The following is a 20272-nucleotide window of genomic DNA, read 5'->3' as shown; positions in this document are numbered from 1 at the left end:
GAGCAGTTCTTAAACAGAGCCCAGGATTCAGCTCGGTTTTATGTCTTATCAGACTTAGAGCAATAATTATCTACGTTTTATTTGTTTTTTTTTTTTCATTGATTTATTGAGATGGTATCACACTGTGTAGCATAGCCTGTCTTCACACTCCCAAACCCTACTGCCTCAAGGTCCCAAGTGCTGAGAAATTTACACTCCTTTGTAGTCTACCCAGTGGGATTCTCTGCTCCCAAGAGTGATGCATTTGTATAGTCCCTATAAAGAACAGAGATTATGTATGCCAAGAGGTAGCCCCATCTTTCCTGGTGTCCCTGGGGACAGTTTTGTAAACTGTCCTATCAGCTCCTTTTGGTAAGTGTTTGGAACTCCCTATAAGCACATTCATGAAATATTTGACCCATGGGCCAAGTCTTACCAGCCTTGTGTTTGTGTAAATAAAGCTAGCTTTATTTCGTTCATTTGCCTATTATCTAAGGTTACATTTGTAGAGAACTAAGTACCTTGTAGAGAAAGTTGCCCACAAGGGCTCTCTAGGGAGGGCCAAGTACACTGAGCATCACCTGGGAGTTAGTTCCTGAGGAAAGCATTCTCCTGTTTCCTGTGTGTGAATAGTCTTATGTCACTTCTAACTAATCAAAACCTGGCACCTTTAGGGCTTGCACTATTTCATTGTAATTCTTAGTGTTAATTCATTGTAATTCTTAAGTGTTAGGGCATATTCCCTCTGAAGCGTGAGTCACTTAAACATGACTTTGTCCAGTGGTATTACTGAGAACTTCACAACAACCCTTAAGAGAATTCAGAGCAGTCCAGTTATAAAACCACGGCTGGAAAGGTCTGGCTTGCCTTTGAGAGTTCCCAGAGGGATGCAGCGTGATTGTGTGACATGCCGGTGGTGGTTATGGCCACCTGTGACTCAGGAAAGAGCTATTTATTGAGTGTGCTTTTGGGACCATCGTAGAAGAATTGCCCCTTCTTCCTGTCTGTGATCCCCAGCAAATGACGGATCCACAGGGCTTTGGGGATCATCTAAGTGGGTATATCCTTAAAGTGATGACAGACATGACGGTTGTGATGCGTGGGGATGCTCGGCAGTGATTGTCAGGGACTTTGTTTTTCTGAGCTTTCTTAAGGAGGGAGGTTAGGCTGCCTGCAGCTGATGGTGCTTGGGGGATGTATCTCAACTGCCTTTTCTTTATGTAGGGTAGTAAAGCCAGAGGCCTGCAGGAAAATTCCGCCAGCGTGGATCTGGACAGCTCCACTTCCAGTACTCTGAGTAACACCAGCAAAGTAAGCACATTCTTTGTGAGTGGTAGGCCTGCCTGTCCCCTCTCCACCCAGCTCTATCGGAAGGACAAAACCCCCACATCCCTCTAGTCACAAAACGTTAGTGTTTCCAGGCATCTGCACAGGTGGAGGGCTACTCATGGGATTTTTTTTTTAAATCATAACATAAAAGTTTTAAATAAATAGACAGCTGTTCCTATACACAAAGAATCAAGACCATAATTTTAGACACATGAGATCTAATTTGTAACAACCAATGAGTTTCTTATCCAAAGTAGATTTTTGCAACACTAAAAATAAATAAATAAATGAGAGAGAGCTTCAGAGGTGGGAGGCTGGGCTGTGAAGTCAGGGAATTATATGTCATAAATCCCAGCCGCTGTCCTGCAGCTAACCCCATGACTGACCCACGATTGTTTTGTCTAAGTAAGCAGCCGGGCCTTGGCTATGGTCTGCCACCGAGCACAGGTACAATGAGTTGGCTAACAGTCGTCTGTGGTGACACATCTCTTGTGTCCCCTTGCTTTCCTGTCTTGCTCTGGAAGCTTTTGCCCATGTCTGAACCTGGTTGTTTAACCGTATGACTGCCAAGAGGTAAATTGGAGGTTTGGTGTTGAGGAGACAGCCCTCCACCTCCACCCTCCCTGCTGTTGCCAATGCAGGCACGAGGGAGTCTGAATTCCAGCAATCTGTCTTTTCAGAGCTCTGTCCTAGACTTGCAGTTTTCAAAGGTCTCAAATCCTAAGCAACAATAAGGAAGACATTTAACACTGTGACATAGTTTACAAACTACACCCCCCCCCTCCCGCACAGGATGAAAATGGAGTTAAAATGAAATTATTCTCCGAATAACAGGCTACATACACTGTTATTGTCAACTCTCTTATTTTTAAAATGCTCCTGGCAAGACACCGAATTGCTGTCACCACCTACTAGTGTGTGTAGCCTGTGGTCTGCGGCACCTTTCCTTAGATTCTAAGGTGTGTGTGTGGTTCACTTGTCCCGGGTGGGGTCTCAGTGCCAACAGCAAGGTAGTGTCACTGCTCCTGCTGGGAGACCCACTTCCCGTTCACTGAGGCCCTGGAAGCCGATTGTCTGTCTCCGTGTAGCTTTCTACGTTAAGACCCAGTGGGCTGTATCTCCATCCATTCCCTCATGACACACACTGGTCCTACTTCACAATAATTCCCTTCAAGTGTGCAAATGTTGTGTTGCTAGTTTACCTGCTGTAAAAGGTGAGTAGGCCCATGGAAGAGGAAGGACATGAATAGACCTGACATCGGGGACTGTGGCAGGAGCAGACAATAGATGTTGGTGGCTTGGATGTCGGGAGGGAGGGGAAGAGGAGTGTGGTAGTGGGAAGCTTGGGGAAGGGAAGGACACTGATGCTGTGAATTAAATCTTGAGGAAAGCTTAGAGGGAGGATGTGCTGAGGAAATAAGCCAGGGAGTAGGATCCCTGACACTCCAGCCTTTGTTCTTATGTCCCCCCTCCACACCTGCCGTGATGTGTATCTTACGCTGGCATAGAACTCCTGATTCTCTGGCCTCTACAGGAGCAGGAATTACGGTCATGCTCACCAAGGTCAGCTTGTTAGAACTCTTGATGAGTGTTTGAGCGCTCAGTAGAGGGAGTGCCTAACGAAATTTTAGATCATCTCTGTCTCATTAGACACAGTACAGCCCACTTTAAAGTTGCCTCATCTTGCTTCAGGAAATAGTACAATGGATTTTCACTGTAATCTTAAAACAACGAGAAGCAGCAAGAAGTTGAGGGAATTCTCCTGAATTGTGACAGGTCTCAGTGTGATTGATACACGTTTCCACTTCAGGAAGAACATAGGGTATAATTTTTAGCATTGAGGTTACTGAGTTAAATCTCAACATTAGACCAGGGTCAGAAAGAACCTTCAAGTGTGGGTAAACATTCATGAACACGCTTGGCAAAGATAAAGAAGTTGGTTCAGTGGTGGAAACTATCCCTACAGCTCTATATTTACAGGCCTGTGAAAAGCCTGTTCTCTGGGGTGTGCAGTCTGATTGTGCTATGACTTAGAGCAGTGCTATGACTTAGTTGCAGCTTGTGAACTTGAGATAGCGCTCGGGACAAGCAATCGAGCAAACATCTGTCCCTGAGAAGCAGGTGTCAGTCAATGCCCTTAGCAGCCTTGTATTTCTGGTAGCCTCTAGGTGACGTCCTGGTCAGACAGGCCTACACATTAAATGCTTCCCTGTGCTCAGAAAGATTTACCAGTCCCTCCAGTTTCCCTGTGGTCTGTCTAATCTGTTGTCTGTCTGTTGTCAGGAGCTGTCCATGGGTGACAAGGAGGCCATGCCAGTCTCTGAGAGCTCCTTCAAGCTCCTTGGCTCCTCAGATGACCTGTGCAGTGACTCAGAGAGCCACACTGCAGAAGAGTTGGCTCTCCTATCACCCCAGCAGGCATTCAGAAGGAGAGCCAACACCCTGAGTCACTTCCCTGTGGAGAGCACGGCGCCCCCGGAGCCTGCTCAGAGCTCTCCAGCGGCCTCTCAGAGAAAACTCATGAGGTATCACTCCGTGAGCACAGAGACACCTCATGAACGCAAGTAAGACTTCCTTAAAGCATCACGTTCATCGTGTACACTGAGTGTGCTTGAGGGCCGAAGAATGCCCGCCCAAGTCTGGTTTATCTCTTGACATCCAAACGTAAAATGTGAAGTAGGGTTGCCAGGTGGTGGTGGGCACACCTTTAATCCCAGCGCTCAGGAGGCAGAGGCAGGTGGATCTCTGTGAGTTTGAGGCCAGCATGGTCTACTGAGCTAGTGCCAGGACAGCCGAGGCTACACAGAGAAACCCTGTCTCGAAAAACAAAACAAAACCTTGAAGTAGTGTCATGTTCTTCCCAGCCCCTTAGGAAATGTGTAGGGGTAGGGTTAGTAAACAGATAAACATGAAAAAATGTGGTCCTTACATGTATCATTAGTCCTTAAAGCATGAGAGGTTGACTTTGGAACGTGTCCGCTGGTCTTGGGAAAGGTGGCATGTGGGTATGATTCCTCCCTTGGATAATAGGTCTGGGCTGTGGTGGGATGGGGACACAGTGTCCACTCAGGCAGAGTGGGAGAGATGTGTTATGGATGGCTGTGTCGACACCCAGGAGCCTGGATGCTGGTCCTGGCCATCTTGATCTAGGTGTCATCCGTTGAGTGACAGACTCCAAGTTGCTGCTTTCTGAAGTCTGTCACTGTGGGAATTCTGGATTCAGGATTCACTCCTTGTTTTAGGATTGCTATTGCTGTGATGAAACCATGACCAAAGGCAAGTTGGGATGGAAAGGGCTTATGTGACTTATACTTTCACATCATAGTCCATCATTGAAGGAAAATTGGAGGCAGGAACTCACACAGTAGGAGCCTGGAGGCAGGAGCTGATGCAGAGGCCATGGAGGGGTGCTGCCTACTGGCTTGCTCATCATAACTTCCTCAGCCTACTTTCTTTTTTGTCTGTTTTTGTTTTTCAAGACAAGGCTTCTGTGCGTAACTTTCCTAGCTGTCCTGGAACTCACTCTGTAGACTAAGCTGGTCTTAAACTCACAGAGATCCATGTGCCTCTGCCTTCTAAGTGCTGGGATTGAAGGCTGCCCAGCTCAGCCTTTTTCTTATAAAACCCAGAACCCCAGCCCAGGGTTGGCACCACCGACAGTGGTCTGGGCCCTCCTCCATCAGCCACTAAGAAAACGTCCTCCAGGTTTGCCTACAGCCCAGTCTTACAGAGGCGTTTTCTCAATTTAGGCCCCCTGCTCTCCGATGACCCTAGTGTATGTCAAGTTGACATAAAACTAGCCAGCACACTCCTTTTAAGAATTGGGCTCAAATAAACAGTTAAGCTCTTCTGGCCACAGAGAAACACAATCAGTGTGGTAGCAGAAGCTGTCCCTGTGTGTTTCTGGGTCTATTATTAGTGACTAAGCCCAAGTACCAGAGACTGTAGCGGGACCCCAAATGATACTTTAAGATACGTTTTAAAATGGGGACATTCCTGTGTATGGTGGCTGCCTCTCCCTAGCTGCTGACAGCAGAAGTTGGGGACATGTGTGCCCGTGTGGCTTATACCAGGTACAGCTGTTTGGGCCAGCGCAGTGGTTGGGGTCTGTTCTGTGCAGAGGGAAGACAGGTGACACCTGCCACGTACAGAGCTGTCAGCTTGGCTCCCTAATCCACTGGCTGGGACTCATCATTGGTTCTTTGGAATTGAGCTGGGTGACTGATGGATGGCAGGAGAAGACCCTGCAGGAGATGTTTAGCAAGTGTGAGGGTTCCAACACAAGTGTGGCTTAGCTGTGGCCTGACATGCTCCCTGCTTTCCAGTATACTGTGATCACACTGCTGTGTGTCATGGCTGTGTGGCCTCTTAAGCCACCACCCCACCCCTCCACATGTTTGGCGGAGGAAACAGTCCTCCCTGAAAAGCCCAAGCTCTATGCCAGTTTCTGGGTGGAAGATCTAAGTGCCACCACTTTCTCTCTCCCCAGGAGCTGTATCATGGGCTGTGATGGACCTGCCGTGGGAGGGATGGGGAGATGGCCACCTTGTCCGTATTGATTTTGCTCTCTCTTTTCTTGTGACTTTCCTCCTCAGTCTATAGGAAACAGGATTTTGAAATCCAGGGCAAGATGTCCTAAAGGGGAAAAGTGGCTTCTAAATTTTGGGTTATTTTCTTTTGCTTTACTTCTGAAATTTGTCAGTTCCCAGCAGGGAAACGGAGCGGAAAGTATTACTGGAAGTGTAGAAGTAATCAAGGGCCTGGCGGTGTTTGCCTGTGAGAGCAGCGAGCTGGTCCCATAGATACTCGGCCAGTCCCATAGATACTCGGCCAGGCCGTGCTTCCTCCCCATTTCTGTCCTCCTCCTCTTGCAGTCTGTCCCCTCTAACCCCACTTTCTGTGATTGCTGTTTAGTGTGGACCGTCTTCCTGGGGGTGAGTCTAAGAGCTGCTCAGGGCAGCCTTCCGCTCCTCCTCCGCCTCGTCTTAACCCCTCCGCCTCCTCACCCAACTTTTTTAAGTACCTAAAACACAGTTCCAGTGGAGAACAAAGTGGGAATGCGGTGCCAAAAAGGTGAGCACACTCGCATGGCCAGTGTTGTCTGTCTGCCGGGCAGTTCACAGTCAGCCCGCCGCGTGGGGGCTGTCCTTGTGCGGAGCCCCAGTCACTGCTTGTATGGAGGGCGGGGGTGCTTTTTGGTTTTATTGGGCTTTACCGTGTCATTTGAATACTTTTTTTTTATTTTTTCCTCTACTTGGAAAAGTCTCAGTGGTGAACTGTTTTTCTGTTTTTACACTTCACTGTCACGTCATTCCACCTTTATGGGAGCACACACATGCATGTGCACAGGCTAACAGCTGTGTTTGTAGACACTGTACTTTGCACCATGTCAGAAACTCTGATTGATTTAGATACGTTCTTGTCATTGGGGGATAGGCTGATTGTTTTGTTTTGTTTTGTTTCTAATGTAATGCATGGACTGAAAATGCAAGTTTCACTCACAAAGGATTTTGATGTCTAGCATTGCAGTTAAAAGGGTTCCTTTTTAAGATTAGAATTTTTTCTTTGTGTATTTGTATTTCTTCATCCTAAACTCTTTTTTTAACGAAACTCTTAGTGTTTCCTACCGTAATGCCCTGCGGAAAAAACTCCATTCTTCCTCCTCTGTGCCAAATTTCCTAAAATTTCTGGCTCCTGTAGATGAAAATCACACCTGTGACTTTATGAACAGCAGCAACAGGTAGGGCTTGATTTAAACCCATGCAATCTGGCTGAGTGCTGAGTTACTACTGTGTGATAACGGGGCATTTGCACTGTCTTTCGCCTTTTGGGACGCGGTAGCTAAGTCTGCTGGGTCACTTCTCTTCTGCTGTTTGCCCACACGTGCGGTTTTTAAAGCGCGAGTCAGCTTACTCTCCGGTTTTGCATGGCATTGGTGCCTTCAGAAGAACAAAGGGCCTTTCCTGGTTCCGCAGGGCTGTTGAAGGACAGTAGCTGTGCCTGCCCTCCAGAAGCCAGCGAACCGTCTGCAGGCGTGCTAAGTACCTCACGGTGCTGTAAAGGCCTGCCCAAACTGTGAATGGAAAGAAAACTAATAAGATGATGTTTATATACCAGCAATTATACTTCGTTTCGTAGTTGTAAAGCTGCAGGTTTTAGAGCGGACAGTATCATCAGGGATAGTATCATTAATTCCTTGGTGGTTCTCTCTAATTAGACTACAGCTGATATTCCGTTTTGGTGTGTGTGTGTGTGTGTGTGTGTGTGTGTGTGTGTGTGTGTGTGTGTGTGTGTGTGTGTACACGCGCATGTGTATAGAGGGTGTGATTTGTGGCAATCGTGGAGATTTAGTCTGGTTCTGAGAGAAGTAAACTCACATGTTAACTAGGGTGGGCTGGGGCTCTGGTGATGGCGCTCCAGCTGGCATGTTTTTCTCATTTGAAGAAGAACCCAGAAAGGCACAATTGGGAGCTACAATTCTTGGAGAATAGTCCTTAGACTAGCTTTTATGAGTGCCGGTTCAGGGCATGTCATGTCGTTCTTTTTGCACAGTGTCCTTTAAAAATACCGACCACTGGGACTTTGATTCATCTTCTGTGGTTCTCAAGTTACCTGTTTATGGAAAGAGGTAAAGTTAGCTGATGCCTCCCGGCCACTCATGAATAGGTCATCTTGCCATTTTAGGGACTTTGAATCCAAAACAAACCACCTGGGTGACACAGACGGGACCCCTGTGAAGACCCGGCGGCATTCCTGGAGACAGCAGATATTTCTTCGAGTGGCCACTCCACAGAAGGCATGTGACTCCCCAAGCAGATATGAAGGTAAGGCCATCATCTCTGAGGAATCAGCGAGCATCACAGAGGCCCCAGATGCCCTGGTAATGGGAGGAACGTAGAGAGTGGCTCACTTGGCTAGTGTCTCTGAGATGAAGTTAGGGAAGGACATAGGGGTCCTGTAGGAGCAGTTGCACAACCGTGTGGGGATGAAGCAGGTGCTGGAGTCCTTATTCAGACTCCAGACCTCCCCGCAGAGGACCTCAGGCTGGACAAGCTGTCTGACGTTCTCACCAGGAACCTAGGATCATGACTCTGCCACACCTAGACAGGGAGCATAATGCCAGTTAGATGCATGTTGTTGTGGTTGGGGAGACGTCAAGACAGGGTTTCACTCTGTGGCCCTGGCTGGCCTGACTCTGTGTAGACCAGGCTGGCCTTGAACTCTGAGATCCACCTGTTTCTGCTCCCCAAGAGCTGGGATTAAAGGTGTGCCCCATCACTCCTGGCAGCTATTTAAAATTCATGATATTCGAAAGAAAATCATTGAATTGCTGGTAGGAGACAACCCTGGTGGCCCCTTGTAGAAACTCAGTGCTCAGGTGACTGCCCATTCTGCTTTTAGACTCCAGCAGTCTAGTCCTGAGCTCATCAGAGAGCCCTTACCGTTTCCTTAGGTTAAAGAGGAAGGTAGGGGCAGGGATACTGGCACTCAACGCCTTTCATTGGAAGAACATTTAAAATGACGAGCCAGTGGTCATTTTAAAGGTGTGGTGATTGCTGCTCAATAATGGCACTACTTGCAAGAGCAGGGGTGTGGCCTGTAAATTAGGGGTTCTGATTCTCATGTCTGAGCCAAACCTGAAGAAAAGGCTGTCAGTGACGAAGGACAACATACAGAAGAAGAAGGGGAATGCAAAGTGAACAGTGAGGCAGTGGTGAAGGAGTTAGGCTGGACAGACAGACACCATCTAGCCCAGCACGTCAGCTTCAGTGTCTAAGCCCCGTGAACTAAGTCTCACGAGTCTATCTGAAAAAAGGCAGTTAAACTGTACTTACAATCTCACTGTCTAATAAAACTCGGGAAACATACTCAAATATGTCTCTCCCCACCTCACACACACACCCAATGCTACGGATAGAACCCAGGCTCTTGTACATCAGGGCAGGTACTGTACCACTGAGCTATACCCTAGCATGCCCACCTCCCTCCCTAGTTCAGCAGTGAGTACTTGGAGTTTTATGAGACTGACAGGTTTAAGTTAGCAGAGTCTGAGAGGGCTAGCTCTACTTCTGAGCCTATAGAGCATTGATCCCTGCATCTCGGATGGTAGGTCAGATGTGCATCACTTGCCTCATGCAAGCAAACCATCACGATTTACCCAGCTGGCCAGTCAGGTGTGTCCACAATGAAACTACCATAGATAGGGAAATGAGATGCTAAAAGCTGCTTGGTGGCTTAAATAGAGAGGCCGTGCCTTCACGATTTCCCATATGGTGGTACCACTTACTATTGTTGCCTCTGAAACCCAGGAGAACATGTTCGCTGTCCTTGTGTAGAGAGTTCTCTGGGTGGAGGATTTGCATCACTGAGTGTGTGAAAGGACCATACTTGGTAAAGTATTTTACTCCTTCCAGGATGGTATCACGAGAGTGCTAGTAAATCATGGCAAAGCTCTGGTAGGTTGGGTGTGTTCAGGAATGCGTCTGAAGGCATGGCTGAAGGCAGACACTGGCTCCTCTGAGTAGAGGAGAGAGATGCTCTCTACCTTCGAATTAGCCTCTCCTTTTCAGAGCCTCACTGTTGTCCCTATCATAGACAAAGGGACGACGGTGCTGTTGTCCCTGGGCAAAATTATGCACACACCTGTCAGTTAAGTGGCTTTGTCCAATCATGGATCAGAACAGTATTACACAGGCTTTAATGGGATCAGGGTCCTTTGGCAATCCTGTCAAAAGGTGGATTGTGATGTGTGGGTCCAGTTACATCCTGAGCACCTCTGCTCTGCACTGGTGTTGATGTGGACAGCCCATTTTGAGCAGTAAGGGCTTAGAGTAAGCAGCCACATGCATATGACTGGGTCTCCCATCTGTGAGGCTGCTCTGGGCTTCTACGGGTAGACTCGGGTCTCCTGGTTCCCAGAGCCTCCAGGAATCTCGGTTCTCTGTGTCTTTCTTGTTTTCTTTGTGGTGGCAGGAATTGGACACAGGGCCCTGTGCCTGCTGGACAAGTGGTCCACTACTCAGCCTTTTACGAGAAGAGTTGGTGCGTGGACAAGCGGGGCGTGGTGGGGAAGCACGGTGATAAGGGATGGGAGTAAATCCAGAGCACGCTGCTGTACCGGGGAGCAGCTGCCTGCCCTTGTCCTCTGCACAGGCAGCCTTGCTCCGTGGACGCTCGCGGACGCAGTGTCTACAGCCCAGCCAGTTGTTTGCTCTGCCAAAGGCTCTCACCTAATTGTGGAATCAGTGTTTAACTAGATACTCGCTGGCTCGTGCTCTCCAGTTTCTTTTCTCAGTATACAATACGAAAGAGAACTCTTTGTCATTATGGAACAATTTCTAGGCAGCTCTCCACTTGGAATGGGAGAGACTCCTTTTGTTCTGTCTGTGCCAGAGAACAGCTTTAGTCTTGGTCTAGTTCTTCTCATCTGAGCATTTCATATCACAGTGCGCATTTCACCAACAATAGATGCCTTCAGACTGTGACAAGTCTTGAAAAGAAGGAAACACATTCTGGCACAAATAAGAATGATTTATTGACATGAACCCATTGTGTGAGTATGAAGCCAATGTTGAAAGTTTTTTTTTTTTTTTGTCTTGTGAATACAGTTGGTCAGCCTGTCCCACTTACAGCATGAAGAACTCTAGATAACACGTGAACTGGGATGTAAACAGGGCCAACCTAAAGTACGCGGTTTTCAGTGTGACTTCTGTGTTACTGAGAAAAGGGTAGGAAGTGGGTTGTGACTGATTTGTCTTCAGGTGTGCGTGTACCTTGTGGAGATTTCAGTGGACGATGTAAGTGGAACAGCATGAACACCATACTCAGTCTATGCAGCCATTTCCTCTTGGTGAGGGGTCTTGGCTTTCATTGAACACCACTGCCATCTGGGGACTTGGTTGTTGAAACTGGATCCCCAGCATCCCAGGCTGATCTTAATACTCACTGTGTAGCTGATGCTGGCCTTGAACCCTGAGCGCTATGATTCCATGGGTGGGCCCCATGCCTGCTTTTGTTGGTGGCGGTAGTGGGTGGTATCTTGTCGTTTTTGGTTTTTGTTTTCTTTTGATGTAGTGCTGCGGACTGGACCAAGGGCTGCTGCATGCAAGGCAAGGACTCTACTACCTGAGCCATATCCCTAGTCTTCTGGAAAGATTTTAGGTACCCAAGCTAGACCTGTCCTCCAACATTGGGATTTGACGCGGGCTCTTTTTCCTCTGGAAGCTCCCGAGGATTCTGAGTGCTGCTGCTATTCAGACCAAGCAACCTCAGGGGCGTCTGAAGACGCTGCTGCCACTTGGTGGCAGTGTTTCTCCCCTGTCGTGATGGCTCTAGCACCCTTTCCCAAGAAGGAACTTGCTTCCTTCCCCAGGACTGTTTTGTCTGTGAGTTAAGATAGTTGTGTTTCCTGCTCTCTTGCAACTTACTTGAACAGGGAGTTGTGAAGTCAAGTCTCTCTCTTTCTAAAGGATTTCGTGGCGAGGGCAAAACAAGGAAGAAGCTGATTGTGTCCAGTGGACAGATGTGATGTTTTTCTTTTTAATTACTCTATTTTGAGATGGGTTTTGCTGTGTAGTCCTTAGCCTCCCAGATACTGGGGTTGCAAGCATGTGCCACCACCCTGGCAAGGTTGTTTTTGTTTGCTTTCATTGAACTTTGCTTTTCTTTGGTGAATAAAGACCAGTTTTTGAGATGAAGCCTTTCAGGCCAGGGATCCAAGTGTGTGTGTGTGTGTGTGTGTGTGGTGTTCTGTGCTTCTGGGCATGTCACTTCAGAAGTCAGGGAAGCCACAGTGACTAGCCTTGGCTGGCTGCTCATGTGTCTGTCACCACTGCTAAGCCTGCACTGATGGCTTTTCCTGGTGTGCCTCTAGAATTTAAACGGCTAGTCCTTCCCCTTTGTATGGGGTGATGTTAAAACATCGTCACCCTGACAACTTTTGCTTGGTAGCAAGACTCACAGAGTGGAGCTGAAGGTTGTATGCTGCAGGAACCGAGTGGCCTGGGTGTCTACCCAGCTGGCAGGGAGTTCCTCCATAGAGTCACATGGCTGCTCCGAGCATGCTGTGTGCCCCCAAAATATAAGGTTTTGGTCTGTCCTCATTTTTTTTGAGGGGAGGGGTCTCATAAAGGCCATACTGGCCTTGAACTCTGTGCAGCTAAGGCTGGCTTTGAACTCACAATCTTGTAAGGACTGAATTACAGATGTGTTTTTATATATCCAGCTTAATGTCTACCATTAAACTTTACTCTGTAGGTTCTAGTGGCGATGAAGTATTTAAAACAGTGGCAAGAAGTTTAAAATGTTTTCAGGGGGATAAAATTTGTGGACTTGTGCAAGAATGAAACAATCTGAAAAGGAAGGCTGGGTTGGGAGTGTGGCCAGCAGGGTGCAGGGAGGCTTCGGGCCCTGCAGGAGCTGGCCCTGTACGTACAGCTCCCCATAGCGAATGTCTCCAACATTCTGCACTGGCCGCCTGGTCCCTGCCTAAGCTGGCATCCTCTGCTGTATAACCTACAACCTCCTTAGGTCCTGGGATGGGCCTGCAGGGGAGGGGAGCTTGAGCTCTGGGAAGGGATTCTTTCTATGGAAGAAAAACAGCTTGCTTAATTTTACTTAAGAGGTAGCTTTTGGGGATACAGTTCATATACTGTATTCATTTGACCATTCATTTAAAGCTCACGGTTCGGTGTTGCTGTCTTCCAAGAGATCTATCTGCAGCATTGGGCAGCCATCACCACAATACAATTTTAAAATTCATAAGTCACTAGAAAAAAAAAATTCTAACCGTTGCTTCACATAGCATTGACCCCACCCCTCGGTGATAGGCAGCTGCTAATCCATCCTGTCCCTGTAGATTTGCTTATCTGAGACACTTCCTGTATATATATATCTACAGGATAGGAGGGAGGCCTCTGTGCTGACTCCTTTACTTCTCTTGATGTTCCCTAAGTTCCAGTGCCTCATCCTTTTTATGGAGGCTAATGCATGTTTCATTCTGCTAAAAAATTTTTCCAGTCGGTAGACAATGTGAGTTGTTTCCACTTCTTGGCTTTTTGGAACCAGACTGTTTTGAACATTGCTGGGAAAGGGGGTTTTGTGGATGGCTGTTAAGAAAGGGATTTAGGACTATGGATGTAATGCAGTTAGAGATTTTCCTAGAACACATGAGCCCTTGGATTTGGTGATCCCATCCCTGAAGCAAAAGAAAATAACGTGAGTTGTTGTAGAACCCCCTTCCCAGGGTTTGTGCCTTTACTTTTGACCCGCTGGGCTGGTTATGCCAAGTGAGAGCCAGAGAGAAGGGGTCTTGGCACTTGTCTTCCCTGCAGACTGGCCTTGCTTTTGCTTCAGTCTGATTCTCTTGGGTCCTGGTACTTCCCTCAGAAGCTCATGGGAAGCCCAGTATTGAAGGAGCCTCCCTCGGGACTCCCACAGTTTGCCTTTACCCCTGGGAGCCAGCCAGAGGGTTGTGGTTGGCAGCGTTTGCAGAGAGCCACCACTTTCTTTCAGCTGTCCTCAAGCTTAGCACAGAATAATTTGGGGACTTGTGAAAACATAGGCTATTGGGCATCACTCCAGAGTTTCTGGTTCTAGATGTTAAATTATTTGGTGAGGGACCGTTAATCCCCAGACACTCTTCAGATCTAAAGTTGGCACCCAAAAGTTCAGAGTGATCAGTAAGATAGACATCAGAGCGCAAAATAAAGATGCAGCATATAGCAGGTTGGGGTGCCACCACACACTCCCATTTTCTCTGTATGGAACTCGCTGAATAGTAGCATCAGCTGTAGTAATTATCCTCAGCGTGTCTTAAGCATTTTTAAAGGGATGGTGGACAGGTTGAATAATGGACCCATGGCTCCCTCTGCAGCTAAGTTCCAGTCAGCTCTAATTAACATTAAATGCAATCTCTAGTTACACAGTTTTAGGAAGAAATGACCAGGAGTTTTTGTTTGGTCTGCACACTTCGGCTAGATCTTGTGCAGAGAGAGGCTGTGCCATAGTAAAAGAGCAAACCTCCAGTTGGATGTTTCCAGCCTTACCTGATAGCGTGCTGATGAAGTACACATGTTAGGAATCATCAGGAACCCCCAAACTCTGTGGGGATAAAATCTGCCTAGTCTGGCAATTTCTGTCCTTTACATTTAAAGGAGAAAATTTTTTTCTCCTGGAGATGGTGATGCTATGTGTAGCCCTTGTGTGGGGGCTGACAGCTCCAGGGTTACAGCTCTTGGCACATTCAGCGAGCTCTTACTTTTGTAAAAATCCCAAGACAAAGCCAACAGATGCATTATGCTGTTGTCTAAACGGATTTTTCTAAGTAAATTTGCTTTAGTGCTTTCATACAAACGAAAATATTTTCAGCTTTAGTCCTAAAAGATTTTCAACATCATTTGCAAAAGCAGAAACATTATAGTTATAGTCTTGCATAATTCTGAATATGATTGGTAGTGGCAATTGACAAAGTTTCTAATTGAGAGAATACCGAGTTTTCCACAGAATGCTGAGAACCATGGTTCATTTCTTATCAGGGTGCTTTGCTGGAGGGCTTTGGATGAAGGACGTTCTGGTAGGTTCTGTTTTACTGGGATGAACAGCTAAGTCTAGTCTCAGCCAGTTTTACTGTTTTACCTCAGTCCCCATTCTGAGGTTGTATGTTGAATCTCCCCCGGTTACCAAGAGAAAGTTTTTCTTTTGCCTATTGGTGCCAGCATTTACTCTTTCAGTGCCTGAGTTTAGACATATGGGGAGGTATAATAAAAGCATTTGGCTTCCTTGGCCTTGTAAAGCTTCAATGGGGCCTTAGATTGGTGGAAGCCCCTCTGCCTTATGGTTTCTGTTGCTGTGAAGAGACACTGTGACCACAGCAACTCTTACTTTAAGAAACAAACAAACAAACAAACAAACAAAAAAAAGAACATTTAATTGCAATGGTGCCTTACAGTTTTGTAGGTTTAGTCCATTATCGCCATGGCTGGGAGCATGGTGGCATTCAGGCAGACATGGTGCTGGCTGTATCTTAATCAGAAGGCAACAGGAAGTGGATTGTGATACTGGGAAGTATTTTGAACATAGGAAACCTCAAAGCCCACCCCCACAGTGACACACTTCCTCCAACAAAGCTATACCTACTGCACCAAACCACACCTCCTAATAGTGACACTCCCATTTTCTTCCAAATCACCACACCCTCCTTGGGACTTAGATTAGAAGATGTAGGGGGGATTCCTCTCTTCACAAAGTCATGTTCATTCTTACCGATGCTTGCAAAGAAAGAACGTTGGAGCTCACTGTTGTTCAGGGAAGCAGGCATGCACCACACTGAGGAAATGTCTGCAGCTCTTCCTAACTCTGCAGTCTAGTCACACATACAGCTGTCCCCACATACAGCAGGTTACATACACTTAGCCCAGCACACAGCCAGGCCACTGGATTTCCTTACCCTGTAAGAGGTCTCTCCTCGCTTTGCTCCTCCTGCGCAGGCTTCTTTGTCCTTCCATTCTGTCATTTCTAGCCATCAAAATTGAGAATGTTTAGAGACTGTCCGAGCGAATGCACACTGATGTAACCACAGAGTAACAAGTACGGCCAGCAGGAGCATAGCTCCTTCTGCTGACCCTGTGATGTTACCAGTGCACTCTGACCTGGACTCTGTTTACCCTTCCCATGCCCCATGTGCCTCCTTCATCCATTTTTTCCCTCCATTTGCAAGCCTCATAAACAAAGAAGGAGGCTTCATATCCAGAGAGTAGAATTCTCCCACCAATGCCTAGTGGGCTTCCCATTGCATCTCACTGTTTGACACCTTGTGGTCAAGCTGCCTGTAGTGACCAGAGAAGCTGGAAGGCCATTCAAATGTAAGAGTAAACAAACCACACTTCAGAGCAACCAAACGTTAACTCCTCGTGCTGGTCTCATTTTAGGGGAGAAATAGCAGCCCTGCCTTGATGGGAGGGAGATGACCTTACTGCCAGCCTGGTCCCGCTACCTCATCCTCACTCCCCACATCCCACCCCCATCCCTCATTTAGATGCTGGGCCTCAAGTGAGTGGCACAGTATTCAAGAGCACATAGAACACACACACACACACACACACACACACGCACACGCACACGCACACTCACACACACTCTCTCACACACACACATACACTCACACACACACACTCACACACACACTCACCCTCACCCCAGAGCACAGCCGTTAGACAGCTTCTCAGCCTTCTCCTGTGCTCAATCGGGAGATGATGGATGGATGTAATCCCATCCTTTTCAGTAGTTATTGAATTGTAAGAATCAGCATGTGGCTCTACCTGGCTCACCCATGTGGGTCCTGGAAACCAAACCAGGGTATTCCGTAAGAGCAGCAAATGCTCTTAGCCACCTAGCCATTGCTCCAGCCCCGTGAGACCATATACATACATACATACATCAGTACATACACTGATGGCAAGAGGAAAAGATTCGTTTTGTACTTAAATGCTTGTCATCAATACCCCGAGGTAGTAGATTGTAATAAGTTCTTCTTGTTGATCTAGATTTCTTCTCGTTTAAACAAAACAAAATAATTCTTGGTGTCTCGCTTTATATGCAACAAGACCAAGGCCCACAGCACCAATGCCCACAGCAGCTTTAGTTTGCCCAATATTTAGGAAGAGTCCGAGGTCTGTATTCAGTGTTGACCGGTAGCCTGGTCAGAGGTGTGGGTGCGGGCAGCGTGGGTTTGAGGCACTGCAGTGTCTGCCCTGGTCTCAGCTGCTTGCTCAGGGAGATGTGTTAGCAGTTGCTGTCTGGAGCTGTGAGGGGCAGCATTGCACAGTGCATGAGAGCCCAGGTCTCCCACATCAGGCAGAAGTGTAGTTCTCCAAAAACAACAGAGAACTTGCGACATACCTCCACATGGAGAGCTTGAGCTCTGGAGTGTTGTGACTCTGAGAAGCTTTGGGAGGGCAGCCTGCTGCTGTAGGCCTTGGAGGCCTTCGTCACACCAGCCTCTTTCCTCCCACGCCCTGCTTTTTCCCTCTGTGGCCTTTCAGTGGGGACTCTGTAGCTCTTTTCCACTGCCTCATTCCAGCCTGCAGTCCTTTGGTAAAAACAAAACAAAGCTCAGAGCCAGGTGTAGGAAAGGCACTCCCATAATCTCAGCACTCAGGAGGCTGAGGAGGAGGATCAGCGGGTTCAAGGCCAGCCTGGACCATACTGCAAGACTTGTTTCAAAGGGAAGTAAACAAAAGTGAAGCTCCTTGCCAGTTAGTGACTCCCACTGTGATAAGTAATTCTGCTGTTGTTGTCAGATGGCAGAGTCAGGGTACTGACCGAAAATTTTTCCAAAACGATTTACTTACACCTCAAAGTGGTTCAGATGGTTATAGCTTTTGGTTACAGGTTTTCCTCTTTGTAAAACTGAACCCTTAAAGCCATTAATCCCCTTCGCTTGCCCCCAGCCTGCATTCGCCTTTGTTAACTCTGTGTTTCTGTGCATGCAGCTCCCTTAGACGATTCTGGTAAGTGAAACCGTGCAGCAGTTGTCCTCTTGCCCCAAGCGTATTTAACTTAATTCCCATCAGCTAGCTTGTGCGGGGTTTCACTTCTCAAGGCCAAATTGTGCTCTGTTGCATTTGTGTGCCCATGTGGCTTTGCTTCTGCGGACTGGACTGTTTTGGTTCCTCTCTACCTCTTAGCGGTTGTAGCTAACCCTGCTGGGACACTGGGTACAAACGCCTCAAGTGGGATGCCCTTGTGTTTGAGAAGCAGCTGCCTTCCCACTGGCGTCCCTGTGTCTTCTCATCCCCACCTACTTTCTGTTTTCCGTTGATTTGGCAGTAGGCATCCTCCTCTGTGACCTGTTTGTCTAACAGCGAATGTGGCCTTGTCCATACTGCATACAGGTATAGCACAGGATAGTGATAGTCTACCAGGTGCAGGTAGTAGGGTGCAGGGCCAGTTAGTGGAGGCTGTTATCACATACAGTACAGGCAGCCCCATCCTCTTAGGTGTCAATAAAACGAAAACGGGTACTTCCCCCCATGTGGCAGCAACATTGTTCTGTTTTGTTTCATGATGCAGACTCTTGCAGTGTAGCCCAGACCAGCATTGAACATGAAGTCCTCCTGAGTGCCTGGATTTATAGGCTTGTGTTACCATCACATCTCTGTTCAGGTCACTGTTAGCATCAGACTGTCATATTTGGCGAATAGTAATATTGTCAAAAAGAAGCCCCCTGCCCCCCACCCCCGGCCTGGGAGACATTTTGCCAGCTGCCTCAGGGTCATGGATACCTGAGGAGGAGGGAGTGGAGGAGGAGGGGGAGGGTGCCTCCCAAGCTGATAGATCCAGGATGGTTGCCCTGTTAGGAAGGCCTTAGTGCTGTTTTCTGGGGAGAAAGACCTCAGTCCCACATTTTACATGGAGGAGCCATGTGGAGAACTGGGACCACTATTTAAGCCTCTTGTTTGATTGTGTACATTTCCCCATCCTCTCTCCCCAGCAAAGCACAAACGTGTTTCCTGGCTCTCAGGCCATGTCTTCCTTTCACACTCAAGATAAGCATTGTGTAATAGGTGGGTGGGATTGGGGTTTCAGTGACAGACACTCACAAGCAGGGGTGGGCAGCAGAGGTTGGGGCTGGAGTTTGTGGCCACTCAAGCCTGGAGTCTAGCAAAGGCTGCAGTGAGATTCCGATTCTTCCCTAGGCCACACATTGCTTTCCTACACCCCTCATGCTACCCCTCCCTGAGACTCTTACAATGCCATTTGTTTCCCATCCAAGCTTTCTTCCCTTTCCACCCATCACAGCCTGTGATGTGACCCTAGTGTGCACCCCACTCTGTTCGTTGTGACCCAGGGGTCATGATCCCCCTGCTTCAGAGCCTTGGCCCAACATGCGTATGCTGGGTGTTTCAGCCCCTCCACCCCATTATGGCCCTTTAATGAAGCAGTTAGGGGCCAAGGAGCTACCCCAGTGCAGTGCTAGGAAAATGTAACCTGCAGAGAGAGTTGGATGAAGGGCAGGGAAGGGTATAAGGAACTAGTAGTAGGTGTGCTTATCTGGGGAAGTAGCACTGTGGGAAACTTGCCCTTTAAAAAATGTATGTCTTCATGAATATGTAAAAATATACAAATATGAAGATAAATATTTACACTTTCCCTGGGCCAAAAAGGGAAAAATTGGGCTTCTTTTGAAAGTTGCCATTTGTGCTGCTATGTTACAGTCTGTCTTTTCCACCCAGATTTCAGCTCCATCCTATACACCTCTGAGCCCACAGCAGTAGGTCTTCCTTCTGTCTTGTTTAGGGTGTGTGTGTGTGTGTGTGTGTGTGTGTGTGTGTGTGTGTGTGTAATAATGATGAGTGCTTCACCTTCACCATAGGGGTGCATCTCCAGCCCTTGTAATAATCTTTGTCATGTCCTTAATAAAAGCTTTATTGAATGTCTGAAATGTATAAGACGTAGTCCCTGTCCCTGGGATAATTCAGTGGATTTGTCATGTTTACAGAATTCCTATAGAGCATGGAGCATAATCTGTTTGTGGAAATAGATTGAAGGCGCAGTTTAGAATGGCACTTACCCCTGCTGTGGTTGAATATGTGACCCTCCCCAGATTCCTATGTTTAAGCCCTGGCCTTCAATATGATGGCATTGGGTAGGAGATTAGGTACAGCTGTAGAAGCCCAACCCCCAACCCAGGTGTGGGTTTGTTTGAAAGCATACACACACTCTCCCACTCTGCATAGTGTAATCTAATCACTTTCCAGCTCTTCTTTTAACCCCCATAACATCTGTGCCATGGTTACACCTGTGACTTAGCTGGGAGAAGCTTGAGGGTGGGTGAGGAAGTGGGTGTCTTCTGTGTGGTCCTCTTCACCATGCCTCAGTAGAAGCTGCAGCACAGGGACCCTGGGCTTCTGACCGCACCTTTCCTGGCAGAGTGGTCCAGGAGCATCCTTTCTTACAGAGACCA

At 47.6% G+C, this 20272-nt stretch overlaps 1 protein-coding gene across 2 annotated transcripts in view; it reads left to right on the top strand.

Moving 5' to 3' along the window:
- Tbc1d1 (TBC1 domain family member 1) overlaps positions 1 to 20272 on the top strand; it is a 175767-nt gene that overhangs the window by 110532 nt on the left and 44963 nt on the right. For both annotated transcript variants that reach the window (XM_051174030.1, XM_051174031.1), the window contains 3 exons: positions 1204 to 1290; positions 3592 to 3872; positions 7993 to 8132. In XM_051174030.1, coding sequence (XP_051029987.1) covers positions 1204 to 1290; positions 3592 to 3872; positions 7993 to 8132 — 508 coding nt within the window. The remainder of the gene's footprint in view (positions 1 to 1203; positions 1291 to 3591; positions 3873 to 7992; positions 8133 to 20272) is intronic.

The sequence above is a fragment of the Phodopus roborovskii genome, unplaced genomic scaffold (genome assembly GCF_943737965.1).
Source record: "Phodopus roborovskii unplaced genomic scaffold, PHOROB, whole genome shotgun sequence".
NCBI lineage: Eukaryota > Metazoa > Chordata > Mammalia > Rodentia > Cricetidae > Phodopus > Phodopus roborovskii.
This window is presented reverse-complemented; position numbering and strand designations above follow the sequence as displayed.